The 22756-nt window shown below is 56.4% G+C and overlaps 9 protein-coding genes across 9 annotated transcripts; 3 read left to right on the top strand and 6 right to left on the bottom strand.

The window, feature by feature from the left end:
• Positions 1 to 76: 76 nt before the first annotated feature.
• On the bottom strand, positions 77 to 1461 carry MKK02DRAFT_25254 (putative hydroxymethylbilane synthase; the record flags this gene model as incomplete). Its single annotated transcript, XM_053087010.1, has 2 exons — positions 77 to 871; positions 895 to 1461. The coding sequence occupies 2 exons, from the start codon at positions 1459 to 1461 to the stop codon at positions 77 to 79; spliced, it is 1362 nt and encodes a 453-aa protein (XP_052945032.1).
• Positions 1462 to 1843: 382 nt separating this feature from the next.
• MKK02DRAFT_24942 (uncharacterized protein) lies at positions 1844 to 3202 on the bottom strand (the record flags this gene model as incomplete). Its single annotated transcript, XM_053086957.1, has 5 exons — positions 1844 to 2014; positions 2069 to 2368; positions 2420 to 2710; positions 2769 to 2846; positions 2987 to 3202. The coding sequence occupies 5 exons, from the start codon at positions 3200 to 3202 to the stop codon at positions 1844 to 1846; spliced, it is 1056 nt and encodes a 351-aa protein (XP_052945031.1).
• A 355-nt stretch (positions 3203 to 3557) lies between these two features.
• MKK02DRAFT_43935 (DASH complex subunit Dad4) lies at positions 3558 to 3880 on the top strand (the record flags this gene model as incomplete). Its single annotated transcript, XM_053092686.1, has 3 exons — positions 3558 to 3617; positions 3667 to 3711; positions 3767 to 3880. 3 exons carry the CDS (start codon positions 3558 to 3560, stop codon positions 3878 to 3880), a joined length of 219 nt encoding a protein of 72 aa, XP_052945030.1.
• A 171-nt stretch (positions 3881 to 4051) lies between these two features.
• Positions 4052 to 7436, bottom strand: MKK02DRAFT_36632 (uncharacterized protein; the record flags this gene model as incomplete). The annotated part of the gene is made up of 13 exons (XM_053089464.1): positions 4052 to 4153; positions 4196 to 4231; positions 4278 to 4429; positions 4479 to 4654; positions 4707 to 5751; positions 5791 to 5857; positions 5879 to 5913; positions 5941 to 5971; positions 6008 to 6279; positions 6330 to 6873; positions 6923 to 7224; positions 7268 to 7381; positions 7418 to 7436. The coding sequence occupies 13 exons, from the start codon at positions 7434 to 7436 to the stop codon at positions 4052 to 4054; spliced, it is 2895 nt and encodes a 964-aa protein (XP_052945029.1).
• Positions 7437 to 7671: 235 nt separating this feature from the next.
• Positions 7672 to 9546, top strand: MKK02DRAFT_27103 (uncharacterized protein; the record flags this gene model as incomplete). Its single annotated transcript, XM_053087304.1, has 5 exons — positions 7672 to 7734; positions 7789 to 8252; positions 8295 to 8465; positions 8512 to 9310; positions 9373 to 9546. The coding sequence occupies 5 exons, from the start codon at positions 7672 to 7674 to the stop codon at positions 9544 to 9546; spliced, it is 1671 nt and encodes a 556-aa protein (XP_052945028.1).
• Positions 9547 to 9808: 262 nt separating this feature from the next.
• Positions 9809 to 10221, bottom strand: MKK02DRAFT_43932 (uncharacterized protein; the record flags this gene model as incomplete). The annotated part of the gene is made up of 3 exons (XM_053092685.1): positions 9809 to 9817; positions 9867 to 9994; positions 10146 to 10221. The coding sequence occupies 3 exons, from the start codon at positions 10219 to 10221 to the stop codon at positions 9809 to 9811; spliced, it is 213 nt and encodes a 70-aa protein (XP_052945027.1).
• Positions 10222 to 10607: 386 nt separating this feature from the next.
• On the bottom strand, positions 10608 to 11327 carry MKK02DRAFT_43931 (uncharacterized protein; the record flags this gene model as incomplete). Its single annotated transcript, XM_053092684.1, has 1 exon — positions 10608 to 11327. One exon carries the CDS (start codon positions 11325 to 11327, stop codon positions 10608 to 10610), a length of 720 nt encoding a protein of 239 aa, XP_052945026.1.
• Positions 11328 to 12823: 1496 nt separating this feature from the next.
• MKK02DRAFT_36630 (heat shock protein 70) lies at positions 12824 to 15177 on the top strand (the record flags this gene model as incomplete). The annotated part of the gene is made up of 8 exons (XM_053089463.1): positions 12824 to 12864; positions 12918 to 13212; positions 13256 to 14321; positions 14365 to 14423; positions 14470 to 14631; positions 14763 to 14953; positions 15005 to 15108; positions 15161 to 15177. 8 exons carry the CDS (start codon positions 12824 to 12826, stop codon positions 15175 to 15177), a joined length of 1935 nt encoding a protein of 644 aa, XP_052945025.1.
• Positions 15178 to 18885: 3708 nt separating this feature from the next.
• On the bottom strand, positions 18886 to 22468 carry MKK02DRAFT_26162 (P-loop containing nucleoside triphosphate hydrolase protein; the record flags this gene model as incomplete). Its single annotated transcript, XM_053087149.1, has 9 exons — positions 18886 to 18998; positions 19056 to 19242; positions 19287 to 19622; positions 19671 to 20180; positions 20224 to 20516; positions 20559 to 20661; positions 20705 to 21159; positions 21202 to 22381; positions 22427 to 22468. 9 exons carry the CDS (start codon positions 22466 to 22468, stop codon positions 18886 to 18888), a joined length of 3219 nt encoding a protein of 1072 aa, XP_052945024.1.
• Between the last annotated feature and the right edge of the window lie 288 nt (positions 22469 to 22756).

Here is a 22756-nt window from a genome sequence, read left to right as displayed (position 1 = left end):
GCACCAGCGTGTGAACCTGCCTGTCCCATGGTCCGGCAAGATCTGCATCCGCCCAATAAGTACTCCAGAGACTGTCCTAAGCACTCATCTGCACCTCCGCCCCGTTCCCGTGTCCATGTCCATTTCCGTTCCCATTCCCATTGACGCCGTTCGCCTCTTTTGCCCTCCGGAGATCCTCCTCCTCCCTCTCCCGCCTCATCCTGTTGATATCCTCCAACACCTCTCCCGCTCCAAGATCAATCAACCGCCTCGCGCACTCCTCTCCCCACCTCTCCGCCCCCCTCCAGCTAGCCACCACAGCCTCCGGCGCCTCATGCAACACATGCACCGACCCATCCAGAGACGTGACTGACGCGAGGAGCTTGATCCGTGCTCGGCGTGGTTGGAGGGTGGAGCGGACAGTGTCGGCCGTATCGGACGGCGAGGGGAGTGGTGTTTCGATAGGTAGAACGCCTGAAAAGTGGATAAGGGGAGACGAGCCGTCCAAGCTCTTGAGGATTTCTTCGCCGTACCCCGCGCTCTCCCATCCCGGCTCCCCCTTCTGGATCTCCTCCACCGTTGTTTCTATCCCGACGGGGACAGAGCAGCCTCCTTCGAGAACACGGAGGAGACCTCGCTCTGCACCGCACGCCCACTCAGTCTGCCAGTGTCCCGCCCGGCGGAGCAGCTCGCGGGCCGTTTGGTCCCCCGATCGGATCTCGAGGCCGAGTGCGCCTTGCCCAACCGCATGGAGGAGGACGGGGGAGGAGAGGGGACAGGTGATTCGGTGGGTCTGGCCGATACGCGTCAGACCGGAGGTAGCGAGGATAAGGGCAGAGAATGGGGAAGTAGGGGAGTCGAGCTTGGATAGTCGGGTGTTGAGGTTGCCGCGCTACAGAATCAGCTTGTGTCGACCGGTTCGAGAGCATGCCAGCTTGCCATATCCTCAAACTTCAGGCCCGGGAAGGCTCGTTTGAGCTGAGCCACCCGCCTGACACTCCCTGTCCCAATCACACTCCCCTCCGGCAGGTCCTCTATCCGCTTATAGCCCAATCCCTCCCTGACCACAAACGCATCCCTCGGGTCCTCTCTCTTCATACACGCCGCGATCTCAAATCCCTCTTTGAGCGTAGTAGGCACATCCTTCAGACTGTGCACTAGCAGATCAAAGTCCCCCTTGGCCAGAAGGGCCTCGAGCTCGTCCGTCCATAGTGATTTCGCCGGCTGGGAGGACGAATAGGGCGAGAGCAAGTGGAGCGGAGTAGATTGGTTCCGATCGCCAATGGTCGTGCTGTGGACGACGGGGAAGGAGGTTCCGGGGTGAAGATGCGCCAGGGCGTCGGCGACCAGGTGGGTCTGTACGAGGGCGAGGGCGGATTTACGGGTGCCGACGGTGTAGCTTTTAGCGGAAAAGTTGTAGCTTTGGGTCGATCGAAACAGGGGTGCAGTCGCGGGTGTTTCGGGGGCGAGTGCGAACGACATTTTGTGATTAGAAGGGTCCAATCCCGTCTAGATGGTGGTGTATGTACACACTATATATAGTACTGGTAGGTCGGATGATGGAGATGAGACCAAACATAGCAGCGCAGACTTTTTGGGAGCGGCCGACCCGGTAACTCCACCACATCTCATATCCGTGCGTTCTTCCCGCAACGCTTGGGGGTCGGGTGGGGGGCGAGATCAAGCTAGCTTGCTCCTCTTAGCCTTGCCTGTACTGGATCGCGTCGCTCTCAATAAACGCTGCCGAGCGGAACGAAGGTACATGCATGTAATGAACGTGGTGTTGGTATCTTCAGTATAGAACCTCACTCCTGACACTCATCACCGCCTCCCCCTCATCTATCTCTCTAGTCTAGCTCCAGCCCTATTCGAGCTTCCCCCGTGGCACACCCTCCATCCCGCCCTGTCCTCCGCCCATCTCGGCGATCCGTTCTGCCCGGAGACCCTCCTTCTCCACCTCGGCAATCTCCTTCTTCTGCACGGCCTTGCGGTCTTTGTCGGAGGCGGCGGCAACGCGGGCCTTGTACGCGTGGTACTGCGCCGTCAGCCATGTCCATCCACATCCTACGTCGGGAAGACAAAAGCTCACCTTGTTGTCTGTTCCGAGCATGTAGTCCCACCACCTGAAAGAGGTCGAGTAGCAGTTGACAAACGCCTGGTGGTGGAAATCGTGGTGGTCCGCGCCGGCCCAGAAAGGGAGCCAGTGGCGCAATGACCAGGGGAAGTCGTACCCCGAGTGCGCGTCGACCGCTTGGAACAGGCGGAGCGTGATCCAGATGTAGACTGTCGAGATGTGGAGGTCTTGACGGAAGAGGCAGTACAGGAAGGGGCCCATGATGGTTCCCTGGGCGAGGATGAGGACTTCGAGGGGGTGGGCGTATTCGGCAGCCTGAAAGTTAGCTTGAGCACACGTAGCTGAATCGAGTGAAAAGTAGCTCACAAGTCCAATAGGAGCCGAGAACTCGTGATGCAGTTTGTGGATGTTCTTGTACAATGGACCCCAGTGCAGCGCCCGGTGCGCCCAGTAGTGGAACATGTCCTCAAAGACAAAGAAGCATGCAATCTGAGCCGCCATGAGTCCGATGGGCGAGAACGGCACCTGGTAGGTCGCCATGCCGAAGTAGCAGCAGATGGGGTGGAAGAGGTAGATGAGGGGGAATTCGCAGGTGAAGTGGGTAAGGAGGACGACTTTGGTGCACTTCCAGATTTGTGCGCTGGTGACGGTTTTGTTCTGCATGTCAGCTACTACTCAACCTACTAATAGCACTGGATGTATCATAGGAGCTCACCTCCTGCAGCTTCCATTGACGGAAGTATGGCATGCGGTCGATGACGAGCCATGGAATCGCTCGGCCGAAGTAGACGATCTGAAATGTCAGTCCGAGCTTTTGCCACCTGTCATTGCTCGGGCGTAAGCGAAGAACGCCCGTCTTTGTCCTCGGCCCTCCCGCCGTTGCGCGGATGGCGACTACTCCGCCGCTGACTACTCTCGGAGAGCAGGACTCACCTCATGTATCACAAAACTCAGCAGGCCCGTAGCTAAAACAGGGTTCCCCATCCAGATATAGTAGCTCGCCCATGTCCGCTCGAGCCAATTCAGACCCAACAGGTCCACCCCTGGATACAGCTGGTTCTGTGCCGTTGTCGCATTGACAGTGACGAGGTGCTCGGCGAGTACTGGTGCGTACTTTTCGAGAAGGTTGTAGGCGACGTTGGTGGCCATCGTGCCAGGGGGATCGTAGTGTGGGGTGCGGGGGTCGAGGTAGAGAGCTTCAAAATAGGGTAAGGTGTACGATGGGTGGCGAGTGCACAGCTGTAGTGTGAGGGAAAGAGTGTGATGGCTGTACTAGCCTGTAGGACTGCGGTCTATATAATAAATGAATGTATGGAGTGACTTTTTGCAGGCGATCGTCGTTCCACTCATCGTCCACAACACTCGGAACCAAAAGCCGATCCCCACCCAAAATCAACAGAATGACGGCAGAGACGCGTCCAAGCTCAACCCACGCGACTGGGCGAGGAATGCTGCAGCAGCCACTAACTTCCACCTTCTATCCACCTCTCAACGAGCGTCAAAGATGGAGAACCCACACGAGGCAGAGCAGGCAGTCTTGCTCGAGAGGATTATCAAGAACGTAGTAAGTCCCAGTCTCATCGACCCAAAGACGACGGAGCGCTGACTAGCAGGACAAGTGCAATGAGGCAGTCACAGAGATGAACCACTGCATCCGGGTCCGTCTCAATTTGTGCTGGTCCTCGGTCGAATACACCAGCTGATAGGATGCAGGAGATACTCGAGTCCTCCAAAGAAATCCCAGTCACCGCTAAGCTCTTCACCAACTACTCCAGAAACGTCAACTACAACCTCGACGCGATCGGAAAGATGCCAAAGCCGCAATGATGGAGACGCTGAAGGTCCCCGACACAAGGACATTCGCCATCCCTCCCTGCCTATACACCCTTCGCGGCGCATAATCTGGTCGGGAAGAAGCTAGTGACAGCAAGGACAGATCAGCCGTGGATGCATTCCGCATGATGATATACATCCAGATCCTAGAGTCAATGGGCTGAGTCAGGCCGCCCAGCTCGCCCAGTCTATCCGCCGTCGTCCTGTTTCTGGCTTTGCCTCAATCTTGGTCAGATGGCGCATCGTCGGACGGCCATGCGGACAGTTCTGCTCATCAGCTGGATCTTAGCCCATACCCGATATACTCACCCATGGCTGATCGATAGTACCCATATTCCGCACCAGCTACCCACATCAGCCTCTGCTCTCCTCGCCGTCGACTAACACTCACCTGCGTCATTTGCCCCTTGGTCAGACTCTTCCCAATCATCACGCTCTTCCTACACGCCCGCATCGCAAACATGCTCCTCGCTTTTGTACACCGCACCATCTGTCCTGTTGCGTGAGACGAGTCCGAGAGGAGGTGAAGTAGCTGTTCCAGATCTATCCCATCAGCTTTTGGTAATGCATCACCGAGCAGCTAGACACTCACCCTTGAAGTCAAACACCGTATCCTTGCTCACTGGCATAGCTACCAGCTTGATCCTTTCCCCTCTCCCCGGCGGCTTCTCTTCATCCACATCCACCTCGAACCCGTTCGCGCGCAAGACCGGCAGATTCTCAATGGCTGTCAACTCATCCGCGGCTGTCAAATCTAACGGTTTCGGCCTACTCCATCAGCTCACTCCTCGTCATATACACCGAAGACACATAGACCCACTTGATCAGCGACTGCCCCTTGATCTGCGTTGTCCGCTGCAATGTCTCAAAGTTGAACTTCTCGTCCGACGCGTGTTGGTCGACGATAAGCAGATCGTCCGGTCCCCCCTCCTTGGCCAGACGGGCAATGATGAACCCCTTGTTGAACTGGCCTATAACCTCCATGAGCCCGAAATCAGGCTTGGAGATGACCCGCGACAGGGCCGCTTCGGCAGTTTGGGCATCCCGGTTCGAAATGCCCGCGTCGGCCGTGACGCCTGATCGTTCGAGTTTGGGGTATGCGGAAGGGGTTGCGGACGCATCGCTGGACCGGATGCGGGCTCGGCGGGCGTAGCGGGCTTGCAGTCGTAGGAGGGAAAAGGATAGGGTGATTTCGCCAGAGGTGGTGGACGAGGGGATCTCGGAGCGGTATTCCTGAAGATCTCGGGCGGAGGCGGTACCATTGGCAGCACCGCTGGACGGCGTACGGGTCTTTATGGGTGATGGAGCTGGTGATGAGGACGCCACTCGACGGCGATTCGATCTGCCGACTGCAGCTGGAGGCGGTGGGGCTGCCATCTTCTCATCGATTTCGAAATCGCCAGAATCCTCAGGCGTGTCCGTTGGCGATCCCTCCCCCTCATCACCTCCCTGGTCGAGATCCATCTCTTCTTCTCCCTCTTCCGCGTCCTCTCCGTCCTCGGCCCCTTCATTGTCCGCCTCCCCGACGCCGTCCATCGATTCAGTGTCCGTATCCGCCAGCTCCGCCAGCTCCGCCACGGCCAGTACCGCTTCTACCCCACTCCCGTCTTCATCCCCGTTTCCTGACCCTTCGTCCATCCCCTCTTCCTCCTCCATTTCCTCCTCTTCATCATCCACAACAACCACCTCCGCCTGACTATACACCTTCAGCCTCTCCCTCAGACTCTTCCTCGCCTCCTGTCCACTTCCCTTCGTCTTCGCCTTCTTGGCCGCCGCCGCTGCCTTCCGTTCCGGACTCCAGCTGGCTGTGGTAGTATCGATAACACCCTGAGTGCGCTTCCGGGCGGGTGAGGCGGGCGAGATGGCTGGCGTGGCGACGATAGGTCTTCGAGGCGGCTGCCAACCTGCGGTCGGAACAGATCGTGACGAGGATGATCGGGAGCGCTGAGAAGGGGGATCGTTGATGTCGTCCTCGTCTAGGATGGTGATGACTTGTTGTCCTCGCTCGCGAGTCCGGGACGGTCCCGCTTCCGCGTTGGAATGTGTAGCAATACGGCGTGATGCCCTAGGTGGCGGGCTGGGCGACTCGCGGGAGATAGTGGCGGGCGGCTCGAGAGGGACTTCCGCTTCGGGCTCAGGTTCCTCCTCCGAGAGCTCCTCCTCCTCTGGCGCTTCCGGAGCGACAAGCGTCGCCGTGCTCGCCGACGGCAACACCAGCCTGCCTTGCGTTGGTTTGGCCGCTTTGCCCGACTGTGTTGCGCCCTCAATGGCAAACGTCGACCGCGATGGTGCAAAGTACGACTCAAGACCGATCCGGAGCGCCGAAAGAAGGTTGGATTCCGAGTGCAGCATGATTGTGCGCTTATCGGGCGAGACATTGATATCGACCGATTCTGCCAGTCAGCTGCATCCAATCTTGGAACGACAATCCCGCAGTGCGTACCTCTCGGGATGATGAAGTCGAGAATAGCCAGTGGAACCTGGTTGGTGTTGAATGACTTGTACACCTCATTGACCACCTTCTGGATCGACTTGAGGTCCGCCGGTCTCCCATTGACATAGAAGAACTGCCTGTCCGCCGCGTTCCGGCCCTGTCCCCATGCAGCGGACGAGAGCAACCCTTTGACCTGTACAGTCTGACTGGCCGCCTCGTCCCCCTCCCGCCTCGCCATCCGGTCTATCGTCACGTCCAGCGCGATATCCACTTCGGTGACCCCGTCGAGAGCTTTACTGCCCCACACAGCCTGGACGTTGGTACGTAGATCGCCTCGGCCGTCGTTCGATAGCAGATTGGCGCGCTTGGTGGTGATCCCGTCGACTTTGAGTCTGACGCCCGGAGTATCGGGGGTAGAGGAGGCGGGGATGAGGGCGTACGCCGTGAGCAGGCTCAGAGCCTTTGTGAGCTCTTTCTTGGCGTTTCGCTCGAACTCTTTGCGCCGGACCGGGAGGGGTACGAAGAGACCGGACAGTGTGACAGTCGTTCCTCTCTATCTTGTCAGCGTCTCCTCAGACTTCGATAGGGGTGCTCGAGCGTACAGGCTTAGCCACTCTCGCCGTGTGATCCATCACCCGTCCATCCCTCCCTAGCTGGATGACCGCCCCCATAGGCTCCGTCTCCTTGGTGCTAGTCACAACAGTCACGCTCTCGCATAGCGCACACAGCGCCGAGAGTGCCTCGCCCCGGAATCCGAAGGTGTCAACCGATGGCAAGAGCGCCAGCTCCGGTAGCTTCGAGGTATGGTGCTTGAGGCCGATATATGGCCAGTCGGACTCAGCAATCCCACTGCCATTATCCACCACTTCAATAGAGGTCGTCCCGTAGTCTTTGATCCGGACATCTTCATCATCAGCTCTAGCGCAAAAGACGGATGATCGCTGTACCTATGCTGGTAGCGCCCGCATCAAGGGCATTCTCTACCAGCTCCTTCAAACAGCTCTGGAGGTCGAGGACGACCTGACCAGAATGGATCCGGTGGACCGAGGTGGTATCGATCGCTACCTATCAGCCTCATTCTTCTATCCTGGACTCACCCTTGATACTGGCCGACATCCGGCCTAGCTGCTATGTGCTAGCACAAGAGACGCTTGAGCGCGTCGAGATGGTCGTCCTCGTCGCGACTTTCGTTGCCTTACGGCATGATTTCGGATACACCCGATCGCTTGGTCCAGCTTCTTCTTTTTCGTCGCTCTGCTTTGGCTATTGGACGCTCTTGGACCTCTCTCCACGCTCTGCACAACATCGGAGCAGGACAGACGACCAGGCCGTCCGTGACAACGCGGCAAACATGAGCTCGGAACTTACAGAACGATGTGTCGAGTTGCAAAATGACGAGATCGAGGTGCTGGAAGTGAGTCCTTGCCACCCGCCCACTCTCTGCACAGATAGCTTACCAAGGCCCCAGTCAATCTATCCCGGACAGACCACCCTATCGGATGATGTCGGCGGGAAACTCCTCTCCATGTCGATACCCATCGCATTGGGTGGGAACACTCAAGTCAAGCTCGTGCCCTCTTTGTCTCGCGGATCGAGGAACGGCGAATCCTCCACGTCTGGACAACCGATCGCCCATCCCGAGCTGGTGCTCTCGCACCTCCCTCCGCTCACGATGCAGCTCCTACTTGCCAAAACATACCCTCTTGAGGCGCCGGCGCGGGTCGTAGCTCTCAAAGCTGGGCTGGAGGGGGACGAGCGGTCTAGCTGGCTGCCTCGCGCTGCGCTGCAGGCTGTGCAGAACAAGCTCGGGGTCATGTGGACGGAAGAGAAGGAAGCGATGAGCGAGGGATCGGGGGTGCTTTGGAAATGGTGGGACTGGATAGGGACCGGGGAGTTTTTGGCAGAACTGGGAATGATGGATTCCGAGCTAAGGTAAGCTATCCATCTGGCGCTGGGGCTATCCAGGCTGACAAGCAGGCTGTCTGTCCCTCCTGCCCTACCCTTATCGATCTTCCACACCCTTCTGAAGACGTACAACGCTGCCCAGCTCAACTCCTCCTTCGAGCAGACGGCGTTCTCGTGCACGATCTGCTTTGAGAATCGAAAAGGGAAGAGCTGCGTACAAATGCCTTGTGGCTGTGTCTTGTAAGATTCAATTTCCGCCTACCGGAGGAACAACGCTGACAGGCAGTTGTAACCCATGTTTGAATGCCTGCTGGACGCTAGCTATCTCCGAGGGCACGCTGGAGTCGGTAGCTTGCCCAAGTCCCGGATGCGTCAAGAAACGCGCGACCAGGGATGCCGGCCAAGCAGCGGATGCGGAACAGGATCTCGATCCTGCTCTAGTTGAGAGTGTGGTAGGAGAAGAATTGCGCCTACGATGGGAAGAACTACGAGACCGGAGAAAGGCAGAGATAGGTACGTCTCCTATCCTGGCATTGCTGATTCCAGATCCTACCTACTGTGTCTGCCCACAACCCAATTGTCAAGCCGCCGTACCCCCACCCCCGACCCCATCCGCCGCCGACCTCTCCGCTCAAGAAACAATCTCCAAGCGCGCCTTCCGGATCACTACAGCCCCCTCTTCCTCTCCCTCGCAACACCAGCCATCAACGATTCCTCGCGAGGATCGCTGGGCGCGCTATCGGCAATGTCCCAAGTGCACCTTCTCATTCTGCCTATATTGCTCCGCGACATGGCACGGACCGCACACGCCCTGCTCCTTCCCCCAGACGTCACTCATCGTGCTCGAATACCTCTCGTACCCCGAAGGCAGCGCCGAGCGGGCACAGATGGAACAGAGAAGAGGGAAGAGTAATCTGGAAAGAATGGTGGCGAGGTATGTCGAGGATGAAGAGAACAAGAAATGGCTCGAACAGCGCACGAGAGCTTGTGCGGGCTGCGGAGTCAGGGTGGAGAAGAGTCATGGGTGTAACCATATGACTTGCGGGCGGTGTGGGTCGCACTTTTGTTATCGGTGTGGGACGTCGGTGAGTTTATTTTGTCGCTTTGATTAGTACCTGGGACGGCTAAAGCTGACACGTACATATAGTTGCGCTCAACGGATCCATACATGCACTACAGGACACCAGGATCTTGCTTCGAGAAGCTATTCGATCAGGAGGAGATCGCGCGATTCGAGAGGGAGACGGCGATGCAGCAGGCGGGGATCGTGGATTTCGACGGGGGAGATGCGTGGGGTGCTAGAAACGTGTGGGAATGGTAGTAGCGTCTTCTACAGATGCTAGGCATGTAGCTCTCATGACGACCACTGCCACCATGACATGGGGAAGGGGAGCATATAGTAGTAGTTATCCCTCCGGGCCCACTTTATAGGGTGTAAAGGGAGTGCAGCTTGTCAGGGAGTGAAATTGACAGCAGTGCAGTAAATACGATCAGCGGTGATGGAGGCGGTAACACAAGGTGCCGTGAGACTGACTTCACCCCTTCATTCGATACAAAATCCAATCTGCCACCTCGCAGCGACTCTACTGCTTCTGCTTGATCAGCCAGATCTCTGGCATGCGCAGGGGACAGTAGACTCACATCAGCGATTGGGACGTCCTTGCCTGTCATCTTCTTAAAGCCAGAGCGGATACCGTCGCTGATCTTCTCGGTGGTAGAGGCGGACTGGCCGTGGCCGGCCTTGCCGAGGATGCTGTTCACACCTTTGTCTGCAAAAAGTCAGCTCGGTTCCTTGGTGGATGGTGCTGAGCAAGAGGATGTGGATAGGGCGCCCTTGCTGATGTAGCTAGGGAGGCAGGAGCAGATAGGCGGGGCGCGGATAGGATAGGAAAGGAAGAGGAATGGAAGAAGCAGACTCACCAAGAGCGTCCTGCTGGCCGGTAGAGGCGGTGTTTCCGGTCATGCCGCCAGTGTTGCTTCCGATGTTGTTGTTCATGGTGATGGGTGGTGAGTTTGGGAAGTTGTGGGGGATAAATATGGTATGGTGCAGGAGATTGAAGAGGTGTTTGGGGTCTTATCTATTCCTGTGCATCTCTGCCACAGCTGGGCCTGGGCCAGATCGTCATGACGTCACCAATCGACAAGCTTAATTTCGTCGTCAAGTGGCGCCCGTGGCCACAGCGCTATCATACAGGCCCTAGTTGCAGCAGCGCTGATCATGCTCACTTTGATCGCACTATAAGCCGGACTCGTAGGTCAACCCATAGCCTGGGTGACTCCTGCCGCTCTCTAAGCTCTACTTGTCATCTACATGGCTATCTATGATGCCTACTCGGCTAGCTGTGATCTATTGACATTTGCGCTACGCAGCTATGTTCTAGTCTACCATTCCCCATCCTCATCACCCGAGCCATCCTCGCCCGCCGAGTTCACCGCAGTCGTACTCAGATATGGTATGTCCTCCTGCATCTGACGCCTCAAGACCAAAAAGTCCCTCACCCCGAACACCTTTGCACGCTTGTGCAGCTTTTTGAGCTCCCTGTACCAATCGTCCACCTCGTCCTCCCAGACCTTCTTCATCTCCAGCGTCTGCTTCATCGTATCCACCACGTGTGCTATCACCTCCTTCCGCCCCATAAGCGCCTGAGCATAATCCTCGCTGGCCCCTCCCTCCATGAGTGTCTCTACGAGATCAATCAACGTCGACATGGCAGCTGTGCGCATGTCCAGGTCGCACCCGCGCTGAGTGACGCAATTGTGGATGTCCACCACGACGATGATGAGCGCCGGGATGATGGCGGTGACCTGCTCCTGCAAGAGGGCTTCCGGAGTGACGTGGGAGGTCGCCGCGAGCTTGACAGCTGTATTGACATTGTAAAGTCCGACGCGGAATTGGTGCTCGGGGTCGGCCGTGGGCCGCGGCGCGCGAGGTCTGTTTTCGTCTGCGATGAAGGAGGTCATAAAGATTTCGCTGCTAGGGTACGCTTGGAGCAGCTTGGTGAGGAGCTTGTGGGATTGAGGAGCAGTGAGGGTGGCGATCTGGTCAAGGATGGGGGAGTCGGACGAATCCTCGCCTGAGGTACGCTGGCGCTTGGATGACATGAGGGAGGGATAGAGGAGTGGTTGGAGGTCACAGTGAGTAAGACAGGAGGCAACACAGTCTTAACGTATCTGTACGAGCACCCTGCTGTCACCTTGCAGCTCTGCGGGAGGAAAAGACATTAATAGACAAAATCAACCTTATTCGGACGATACTAGACAAAATCTTTTCTAATCGGACACCAATAGACAACCCATTTTCATGAGGAATCTCGCTCGGGCAGGAGACGGTGCTCCTTCTGCGGCATCGCAGATGTTCGGCCCAGCTCCGGATACGCAGGCAGGAAGGGCGGCGGCGGCGCAGGCGGTCAGAGGTGGTGGGAGGAAGTTGATCAAGTGCTCGAAGTGCAAACAGATGGGGAATCACAACAGCGCTACGTGTACTGGGGTGGTGGCGGGGACGAGTGCGAGTACGAGTTGGCTCAGACGACCAGTGAGTACGGCTGCCGAGTCAAGCTGACTTCTCAGATGCCTGCCTAGCCGCTCCTCCAGCTCCTGACGCACCTCTTGCCGACTGGCCCGCCATCCTCTCCCTCTCTTTCCCATGGACAATACTTCTCGCATGGACGATCTCTCTCTTAAATACGAAGCTTGCTATCTCTCTTGTCATGTATGTTGATCGATATCAAGTAGAGAGGGAGCGGCGGTGTCTTTGTGATTGTTCTTGTAAACCCCCAAAAAGCTAATAACAGAGGCCGCGCGGATCCGATTACAAAAGCTAATGAAATCGGTACGAGATTCCTGATGAAAATGACTTGTCTATTAGTGTCCGATTAGAAAAGATTTTGTCTAGTATCGTCCGAATAAGGCTGATTTTGTCTATTAATGTCTTTTCCTCAGCTCTGCGGCGCCACGAGGAATGTGGGCAATTTCGTGCTGCCGATGCCGGCATGTCTCGGAATGTTCGATGCTGTTCTATCGGGCATGCTGCATACGGTGAGGAGCACCGTGGCTCTTCCTAATGATACAGTACTTGTATACTTGAGTCCCTCTCGACGAATGCTGGCTTGCTTCCAATTGCTGGTACTGCGCGAAATACTTGCCCTTGCTAATGCACGGATGTTGAGGAATGAGTCCCTGAGAGGTCCGAGCGGGGTGTGGCAGTGTGGCAGCGAATGTGGCTCCCGCGCTCGGACCTCCCTCGAAAACCGCCTCACTGTCGCCCCTCAATCTTCTGTCATATCCCTCCGAGTTCGGACCTTCCGGCCGCCTTTTTCGGCGTCTTACTATGCATAGAAGACAGTAGAACAACCCAGAACCCTCAGGAAAGAGCTGGAAGGCGCCAGGAGCGTCGATTTGACCTTAAATGATCAGCCTGCTTAAGCTAATCAGCCCGTTTCTAGATCCTTCCCTCACGTCATCCATGGAAAAAAGTGTCGGGGTCGATATAAGCAAGCCAACGTCCCTCTTCCTTTCCTTTCATAACTTTCAGACAACTACAAGTCGCTGAACAACTACACACCACTACAACAACCTAACAACAACCACATCTATTCACAATGGTCAAAGCTATCGGTATCGATTTGGGAACCACCTACTCGTAAGTTGAAGCTGACTTCATTCCTCCCCTCGAGCTTGCCGCTGACAGGACAGGTGTGTCGGTGTCTGGCAGTCCGACCGTGTCGAGATCATCGCCAACGACCAGGGTAACCGTACCACCCCGTCGTACGTTGCCTTCAACGACTCGGAGCGTCTCATCGGAGATGCCGCCAAGAACCAGGTCGCCATGAATCCCTACCACACCGTCTTCGACGCCAAGCGTCTGATCGGGCGCAAGTTCGCCGACGCCGAGGTCCAGGCCGACATGAAGCACTGGCCCTTCAAGATCATCGACAAGGGAGGCAAGCCTATCATTCAGGTTGAGTACAAGGGCGAGGAGAAGCAGTTCGTGAGTGACTCTCAGCTTGGAATGTGGACTTTGCTGATTTCAGTCCCCCGAGGAAATTTCGTCCATGGTCCTCATCAAGATGAAGGAGACCGCCGAGGCCTACCTTGGTGGAACCGTCACCAAGGCTGTCGTCACCGTCCCCGCCTACTTCAACGACTCTCAGCGTCAGGCCACCAAGGACGCTGGGTTGATCGCGGGTCTCGACGTGCTCCGTATCATCAACGAGCCCACCGCCGCCGCCATTGCCTACGGTCTCGACAAGAAGGGCGCGGGTGAGAAGAACGTTCTCATCTTCGACCTCGGAGGTGGAACGTTCGATGTCTCGCTCCTGACCATCGAGGAGGGTATCTTTGAGGTCAAGGCGACCGCCGGAGACACCCATCTCGGTGGTGAGGACTTTGACAACCGTCTCGTCAACCACTTCGTCCAGGAGTTCAAGCGCAAGAACAAGAAGGACTTGTCCTCCAACGCTCGTGCCCTCCGTCGTCTCCGCACCGCGTGCGAGCGTGCCAAGCGTACCCTCTCCTCGGCCGCCCAGACCTCCATTGAGATCGACTCTCTCTTTGACGGTGTCGACTTCTACACCTCCATCACCCGTGCCCGTTTCGAGGAGCTCTGCCAGGACCTCTTCCGGTCCACCATGGACCCCGTCGAGAAGGTCCTGCGCGACTCCAAGATCGACAAGGCGTCCGTCCACGAGATCGTCCTCGTCGGTGGTTCCACCCGTATCCCCAAGATCCAGAAGCTCGTCTCGGACACCTTCTCGGGTCGTGAGCCCAACAGGTCCATCAACCCCGATGAGGCCGTCGCCTACGGTGCCGCCGTCCAGGCCGCTATCCTTACCGGTGACACGTCCGAGGCCACCCAGGACTTGCTCCTCCTCGACGTTGCCCCCCTCTCCATGGGTATCGAGACCGCCGGCGGTATCATGACCCCCCTCATCAAGCGCAACACCACCGTCCCCACCAAGAAGTCCGAGATCTTCTCGACCTACTCGGACAACCAGCCCGGTGTGCTTATCCAGGTCTACGAGGGAGAGCGTGCCAAGACGAAGGACTGCAACTTGCTCGGCAAGTTCGAGCTTTCTGGTATCCCACCAGCACCTCGTGGTAAGTTCTTTGCTAGAGTTTTGTGAGTCTTGCTGACATGCAGGTGTTCCTCAGGTCGAGGTCTCGTTCGACGTCGACGCCAACGGAATTTTGAACGTCTCTGTAAGTTTCCTGCTCTGGTGCGCACAGTACAGTGACTGACCCATAGGCCGCCGACAAGACCACCGGAAAGTCCAGCAAGATCACCATCACCAACGAGAAGGGTCGTCTTTCCAAGGAGGAGATTGAGCGCATGCTCGCTGAGGCCGAGAAATACAAGGCCGAGGACGAGGAGGCTGCGTCCAGGGTCACCGCCAAGAACGGTGTTGAGGTGAGCAATCTTTCCTATTTTTGTCTGCAGCTTCATCTTGTCACTCCATAGCCTTTCAGTAGCTCTCATCGTAGCTCAGCTGTCATCACCCCAACTTGGAATTCCTCCCTTGAACCTAAGCTGACTTGTAGTCCTACGCCTTCTCCCTCAAGAACACCCTCTCCGAGAACGGCGACAAGTTCTCCGCCGAGGACAAGGAGGCTCTCGACAAGGCCGTCAACGACACTGTCCAGAAGCTCGAGACAATGGAGACCGCCAGCAAAGAGGAGTTCGAGGAATTGCAGAAGGAGCTCGAGGCTGTCGCCAACCCCGTCATGCAGCGGTAAGTCTCTTCTACTTGTGCGAGGTTGACTAGGACTGAGCTGATGATCAGGTTCTACGCTTCCAGCGGTGGTGCTCCCGGCGGTATGCCCGGTGGCGGTGCGGCCCCGGGTGGCTTCCCAGGTGCCGGTGCCGGTGGCAACGATGGTCCTTCGGGTAAGTCATTCACTTTCGCATACACGTATAGAGCTTGCGCTAACGTAGGCAGTCGAAGAGGTGGACTGAGTACGCGTGTAGATCGCTGCGCGTCGATTTCAGGAGGTAGAGAGAAAATATGGGACTTAGAGAGATGAAGACTCTGTAATTATGCACAAAATCCGACTTTTCCGCCGAAATTGTCCCAAATCCTCATTTTTACTTGCACCTGTATGCAATGTGAGTGATCTTCCCTTGTCCTGCTTGTACATCGAGTCTACCTGAAGGCCAAAGTATGAGCCCAGGGACCGGTATAAAGCTAGAAGTCAAGGAGAGAGAGCAAGGAGTAAAGGAATGTGCCAGTTCCCCACTTTCCCCACTCTACGGTATTTGCCACCCGGACCGAAAATTGAGTCCGAGACTCTCCTGCCTCGTTTCAAAGCAGCGGGGAGGTAAAATGCCCCCTTCTGTTACAGAAATAGGACTCCTCGCATCCGAGTCTGTCTCCCCTGCGTCTCTTCCCGAGCTATCTTCTGCATGCATCCACCACCCACAGTTCAACCGTCGCAGCGGGATTGGGTGAATTTTTCCGGAATTACCAGAAGCGGTACTTGCGATAAGATCTCGCTGATCAAGCAAGAAGGAGCGCAGGGGCATAAGGCGCGTGTAACTATACATCCCCTCGTCTACCCTCGGCCCCCGAAAGCGATGCGCTGTACCTTTGAGTGGTACCTCCAGCGCTGAGCCACGCGTCCAGCTGATGCATATAAGTATAGCATGTCTCAAGCTCCCCCCAACAATATCAAGATCAAGTAAACATTCACAGAGACTCTTTCGCCCTCAACAAACAGACAGATAGAGTATAGCAGCCATGGTACACGCTTAAATCCTGATCAATGCCCCGCCTGCGGTCGTGCGCGAGGTGGTGAGTCTCCCCTGTACCAGAGCTTGACAGTAGCTGATCTTGGTGCAGCTTCTCGACTTTGAGAAACTGTCGACCTACCACGATGGAGCCTTCTTCAAGTCCATCAAGATCCTCACGCCGGGACGCGCATCTGGGATGGATCTGGTGGCTGGGGACAAGATCGAGGTTATTATACCAGGCAGCACGTTCACGCCCATCATGCAGGTGAGTCAAAGCCATTGGAAAGCAGACTCGCAATAGCTGATATACACAGGAGAACTCCCCGGCCCGGTTCAGCTGGCTCGGCTCAATACCCTACATCTTCACCGGCCAACATGACTTCAGCTTCACTCCACAAGCAGGCGAATCGGCACAGACCCTCTTCTCGCAACATGAGGAGTTTACGGGTCTGCTCAGTCCTCTCGGGACGTTCTTCGACGCAAAGCTGAAGTTGGGCTGGGCGGCTTTCAACAATGATCTCAAGAAGGAGGCAGAGCGGGTCTGGGCGGAAAAGCAAGGTGCCGGACAGTGAGCCAGCTATACTAGGAGGCCTCTTGGGCTGTAATTTGGGGCGCGTATAATTGATCATTTCGCCAAGCTGAGGACACGCTGACATGCTGACCGGATGAGGTCCCCAGTGTGAGCATCAATGATGCTATACCATACTGACCCGCATCTAGGGTTACCATACAGCCACTCCATAGCCCATAGAAGCGGCCGCCCGTGCTGACACCTCACTCAATCCCATCCTTCCAGAGTCCGACGTGCCTCAAGCGCAAGATGTGCCCCATGGCATGTTACAAACGCTGTCCACACAGAGTCCATTCGCGCCACCCACATACCCGCCCCAATCGCTGTCATCGCCACCCCGCCCGCAAACAGCTTCGCGAGAGCCTCTTTGTCCGAGGACGGGTCGAGCTCCACCCCTGCGCGCATCACGCTGAAGGAAATGAAGGCGGAGATAAAAGAGGCCGAATCGTGGTTGAGAGTACCGTTTCCAGAGGAGGCGTTTCCTGAGCAGATCTGGGTCAGAACCACTACGCCGGTAGTCGAAATGGCCATGACGTACTGAGTAGGTGTGGGTCCGGAGAGATGCGTTAGAAGACTGCTCACCCGTGAGCAGACCTTAGAAGTCATCGAAGGGTCGTCAGTGTTCATGCTCGTGGAGGTATGGAGGGAAAGAGGAGAGCTCGACCCGTCCCTGACACCACGGGAACCTGTCAAGCTGTCCCTCTAAGTGTGCTGAAAGGATGAGTCACTGATACACTAAGTTGTCGTGGTATACCAAGGGGTCTATGGGGTCAAGGGATCACTCGGAATGCCGGACTAGCTGCTGGCACGCTGAGCCGCTTCGCATCGTGGGTGAAGGCTGCAGGCAACTGGCGAATGTTCACCAGAACAGACATGGGAAGTGGGGCCGATATGTAAATGACCCGATACATGCTTGTAACACCTTCTCACAGCTACAAACAGTATGCACTGGGGAGGGCGACAAGAAGACTCAACCGGAAGTGATCGTCGCATCGGCCGTGAATGTTGCTTTGAGGACCTTGAGGCCGGCGAGCTGCAGACCGTGTGCGGTCAGGAAAGCAGCGATGGAGGCGCCGTCGACTGGAGATGAGTGCTCATCCAACACTGTTACCGTAGCGCCGAGGAGCGCGAATCCGGCAGCGACGGGTCCCATGAATGTGCTCGCTGTGGGGTTTGCGGCTGCCCACGTCATGAGGCGGGCAGAAACGCCTGAGCCGGCGACTGCGAGGATGGTTTCCCCGAGGGAAGCATCGGTCCACACGGAAAAGACGAAGACTGCGGTAGGCGTGATGGCGGTGCTGATGGCTTCCTCTCGCGTCAAGGTGGCAAGAGTGGCGTCGAAGAGTTGCTTCAAGCTCTCTGCGCTGACGTTCATGAAGTCATCGAGCTGGCATTTGAGATTCGTGTTACTGTCGAATGCCGGAGGGGACATGATGATGGATGTATAGAGGGTGGAGAGAGTGCGTGGCGCGGATATATATACCCCTGATATCGATCAGACGACCCATCTCCGGGCTGAAGGCGTGCTTCGAAGCCTCGAGGCGTTCAGAAGCAGGTCGCGTGATCAGCTGAACCCCTCATGGCCCTGACGTACAAAGGGGGCGACCAGCCAGATCGAGGGGACGATAAGCTATCGTCGGCCCATCTGATCTGTGCTCTTGGGAGACTTGAAACTCGTGCACATGCTGTATGTGCGGCCATCGATTGTCAAGTGGATCCGATTGTACATCGTCGGCCGGTTCTGTAGACGGCATCGTGAGTTCTCGGTCAGGCAGTCTGGCAGCCAGCAGCTGACTGGACAGATAAAAGCTTGCCGCTCAACAAGACCCTGAGGGCAACTGAAACCCCAGCGCCGTATTTGCAAGGGGCAGAAGGGTGAAAGGGAGACAGACAGGCCCCAGGGTGGCTACCAGTTAGCGACCCCCAGCATCAAGAGGAGGGTAGAGGGACTCTAAATGTCTATGAGGATCGCGTACCTGAACTGTATTCGCCGTTCTGCGCCAGTATCTGATTGTGCATGCTGGTCTGAGTCGCTATTCTCCGATTGTTTTTTGCCTTATTAGCTCCCTCTCCTAATCATCGCGCAATTCCCCTCTGTCCGCACCGGCGATAATAGGGGCAATGATGTGATAAGGAGCTGCCTCAGGCCTGCCCAGATCACGACGTCAGATTTAGTCAGATTGCTCAGTGATAGCTGCTTCTTGGCCTTTATTAGCCACACCCAACATCAGTCGGACAGACCCGGGTGAAGGGCGACGTGGGACCCGCGCTCCACGTTCCTCCCCTTGAAGCTGTACAGTAAAGAAATTACATACACTGTTTACAAGAAACCTTCTTCCCCTTCCCCCTTAATGTGTTTCCCACTAGGTTGCCACCGGTCCTACTCTCGGCTGCTCCCTCTCCTTCGGCATCTTGACCTTGCTCGCCGATCCCATCATCGCCTCGATCTCGCTCTTCTTGAAGACGTGTGGAGCAACTGTTGAATCAGCATCATCCTTGAGGCCAGTTAAGAGCAAAGAAAAGGAAGACTCACGTTCCGCCAACCAACTCCCCTCAATGGGCATACACTGCCGCATATACTCCTTACTCGTCAAAACCAGCTCGTAGTACAGGATGAACCTGGGTGGTGGCTGCATGCCGATGATACAGGACGATGGGTGGACGTAGACTGAATGGTTGTTCTTGGTTGTCTTGTACCCGCCTCCACGATCTATCCGAGCCTAGTCGTCAGCGTAGTCCCGGCGACAGTAAAGAAAAGACTTACGGTATTATAAAAGTAACCCGACGTAAGCGCCTTTTGCACCGGCACCACCTCATTCGGCGTACTCTCCACAACCACCTCGACCCGCTCGCACAGCTGCGCCAGCTGATCCCTGATATCCCGTACGCGCGTGAGAGACTTGTACTGCACAAAGTTCTCCAGCGCCCACTGCTGGCTGTAGTTGGACTCGGCCCACTGCTCAAAGATATTGAGAAGGGTAAAGTGGTCCCCGCCGGGCTTGATGAAGTTCCGATGGGCCTTGTCCGCATGGACCCGCTTGTCCTTTGGCCGATAGAGTAGTGATCCCGATTCCTGGAGCATGGAAATGATGGTAAGAACCTTAGGGGTTAGCGAGATTTCTCGGCAAATTTGGGAAATTTCACTCACTTCGTGCGTGCACTTGTAATTCTCAGAATTGATGATCGCCTTGCTCAACATTGGGTCCACGGGGAACTCAGACATCCGTCGACCCATCTTGGTCAATTCAGTCTTATGATTGAGAGCCCCGAGCGCATATAGCAGCTCAAAGGACTGGATGATGGTATCCGCCGGTGGTTTGTCAAGGAAATCGAAATTGAGAATATCGTTGATTCCGAGGGATTTGAGCATGAGGACGACCGTTCCGAGGTTGGTACGCTGGATTTCCGGTACCGTGTCCTCCAGAAGTTCATTCTTGAAGGCCCATTTGGTGTATAGTCGGAATGCCTTACCGGGCCCGACCCGGCCGGCTCGACCCGCTCGTTGTTGTGCCGACGCGCGCGAGATGGGTTCCACGACGAGGGAGGACATGCCGGTCTTGGGGTTGTAGTTGTTCTGTTTGACAAACCCGGGGTCGATGACGTAGACGACACCGTCGATGGTGATGGAGGTTTCGGCGATATTTGTAGCGAGGACGACCTAGATGTCAGCATTGTCTTTAAATATAAAGGCGGAGTCTTACCTTTCTTGCACCCGCTGGTGTCGGCTCAAAGATCTTGGACTGCATCTCGCTCGGCAGGTTGGCGTAGATCGGGGCGATGATCAACTCCGGCACCTTGTCGCCCAGGGCGTACATCGTCTCCTTTAGATTCTCCTCGCACGCCTCGATCTCGTCTTGACCCGTCAAGAAGAGGAGGATGTCGCCTTTGGGTTGGGTCGTATGGATTTGGAGGATGGATGTAATGGCTGCGTGGATATAGTTGGCCTCGGGTTGTTGGGTGTAGTACACGTCGACTGGGAAACGACGGCCGGGGACTGTCATAAGCTTGACCCTGAGGGTGGGAGATGGAGACTTACCATTGAACGTAGGCGCGTCGTCAAAGAACTCGGCAAACTTTTGGGCGTTGAGGGTAGCAGATGAGATAAGGAGTCGAAGTTCAGGTCGGAACCGAGCGATATCCTGGCCGTCAGCACAGACTTTTCGCAACAGCAGCTAAACTCACTTTGATCAGACCAAACAAGATATCCGTACTGAGCGTCCGCTCGTGCGCCTCATCAATCACCAGCGCCGCGTACTGCTCCAACGAAGGGTCCGTGAGGAACTCCCGCAAGAGCATCCCGTCCGTCATGTACTTGAGTACCGTCTTGTCGCTCGTCATATCCTCGAACCGGATCGAGTACCCCACCTCCTGCCCTAGCCTACATCCCATCTCCTCCGCCACACGCGCCGCCACCGACATGGCCGCCACTCGGCGAGGCTGGGTACAGCCAATCTTCTGACCGTTCTTGGTGTACCCCGCCTCGTGGAGATACTGAGGTAATTGAGTGGTCTTGCCGGACCCGGTCTCGGCGACGACGATGAGGACCTGGTGCTCGGCGATGGCGGCGAGGAGGCCGTCGGGACCGTCTCGATAGTCGTAGATGGGGAGGGATTTCCGGGTTTGCTCGATCGACATAGCTGCCTGTAAGCTAGTTCCCCCAGCAGTAACGATAGACTTACCCTTGTGCTCCAGTGAGGCTATATTATCCAATATCGCCTGGTCCTCCTTCGTCAAGTTCCCATCCAGCTTGCCCTCCTGCAAGAACTGGATCCCCTGACTCTCGTCAAAGACATAGTCATACGACTCCTCCGTAAACTCCACGTCCAGCGCCCCGGTCTTCATATTCGTCTTGTCCGTCTGAGCAAGCTCCCAGTGATCGACATCCGAGACGAATTGCCCGTCGACCGGTTTGCTCTCCTCGTACCGTTGATACAGGGCATTCTTGCGCTTTTTGGCGTCGATCCTGCCCTGCTCGGTGATGTAGTCGTCCGGCATCATGTACCCGTCCTTCCCATCGTCTATCCGCTCTCGCGCCTCCATGATCCGGATGAGCTCCTTCTTCCGCTCATAATCCTCCAGCTCCCGCTTCGACATCTTCTGGTTCCTGAACAGCGCCTTCTCATCCTCAATCTCCATCCGCAAGAGGTCCAGCCGCTGCTTTTCCCGCTTGGTGAGATACTCTTGCCGAGAGTGGAGTCGGAGATCCTCGATAACCGCCCGCCGGGCTTCTGGATCGTCCGCTAGTAGTGCCCGCCGTTCCGCCTCGAGACCGGAGCCGCTCTTGGTTGTCCGATCCGTGACAAGCTTTTTGGTCTTGTCCTGGTCCTTCTCCCGCATCCGAGCGGCAAAAGCATCCCTTTCCTCGGCGTCCTCTCTCGCTTCGCGCTCCAGGCGCTCTTCCTCCGTCTCCTGAGGTCCGTCTTCCGGCGGCACTGACTCAAAGCGTGCCCGCTTGGAGCCAACGTCTACCGGCTCGGGCGGTTCTGGTTCATCGTCCCAGTTGCCGTCTGTCTCCCGCTTCCGGCTCGACCGCCCCATCTTTACCGTCTCCTTGTCCGCCACATTCTCCTTGCCCTTGTCCCGCTTCTTCTCCTTCTTCCGCTTACTCGTGCTCGACTCTGCTTCGTCGTCCAGAAGCAAGCTGAACTTCTGGGTGTTGACGGCGGATACCGGCTTTGCGACCTTGGCCTTGACCTTTCGCGGCACGAGCGAATGGACCTGGGATGCGAAGGACTGCGAGTCCGGAGAATCGGTCAGACCGACACCGAGGAGGGCATGGTAGAGGTCGCCCGGGGTCTTGGAAGACAAGGCGAGACTGTGAACAAAGTCGACCGTAGCGCTGTCGGACGAGCCCAAGATCTGCCTAATTAGCTGGTTTCTTTCGCCCAGATTTGAAATACTCACCCTCACGACATTATCGCTGATGAAGGTCTTGAGGTCTGACATGGCAAGTCGACAGGGGTATAGGAGACAGGTAAGCAGAGGCAAAGCTGTAGAGATGGCTGGGCGGCGAATTCGCACAGTGAGCCTAGCTTCTTTACGTAACGTGCCTGCCCAGCACGGCTCGCGCGCGTCCGAGCCAACTCTTACTTGTTGTTCATTCCTTGATTATACCTCTACCTTCTCTACCTATCGCTTCTATCCTCAGCTCCTTGGACCTGGAAAGTCAGGCTCTGGAGTACACAAGGAGGACCTCCCGTTTTCTCCCGACCAAAAAGCCTCTCCCATAGCTCC

This window comes from Dioszegia hungarica (genome assembly GCF_025882075.1).
Source record: "Dioszegia hungarica strain PDD-24b-2 chromosome Unknown MKK02contig_8, whole genome shotgun sequence".
NCBI classification, from domain to species: Eukaryota; Fungi; Basidiomycota; class Tremellomycetes; order Tremellales; family Bulleribasidiaceae; genus Dioszegia; species Dioszegia hungarica.
Note: the sequence above shows the minus strand (reverse complement) of the source record. Positions and strands in the feature narration are given on the sequence as shown.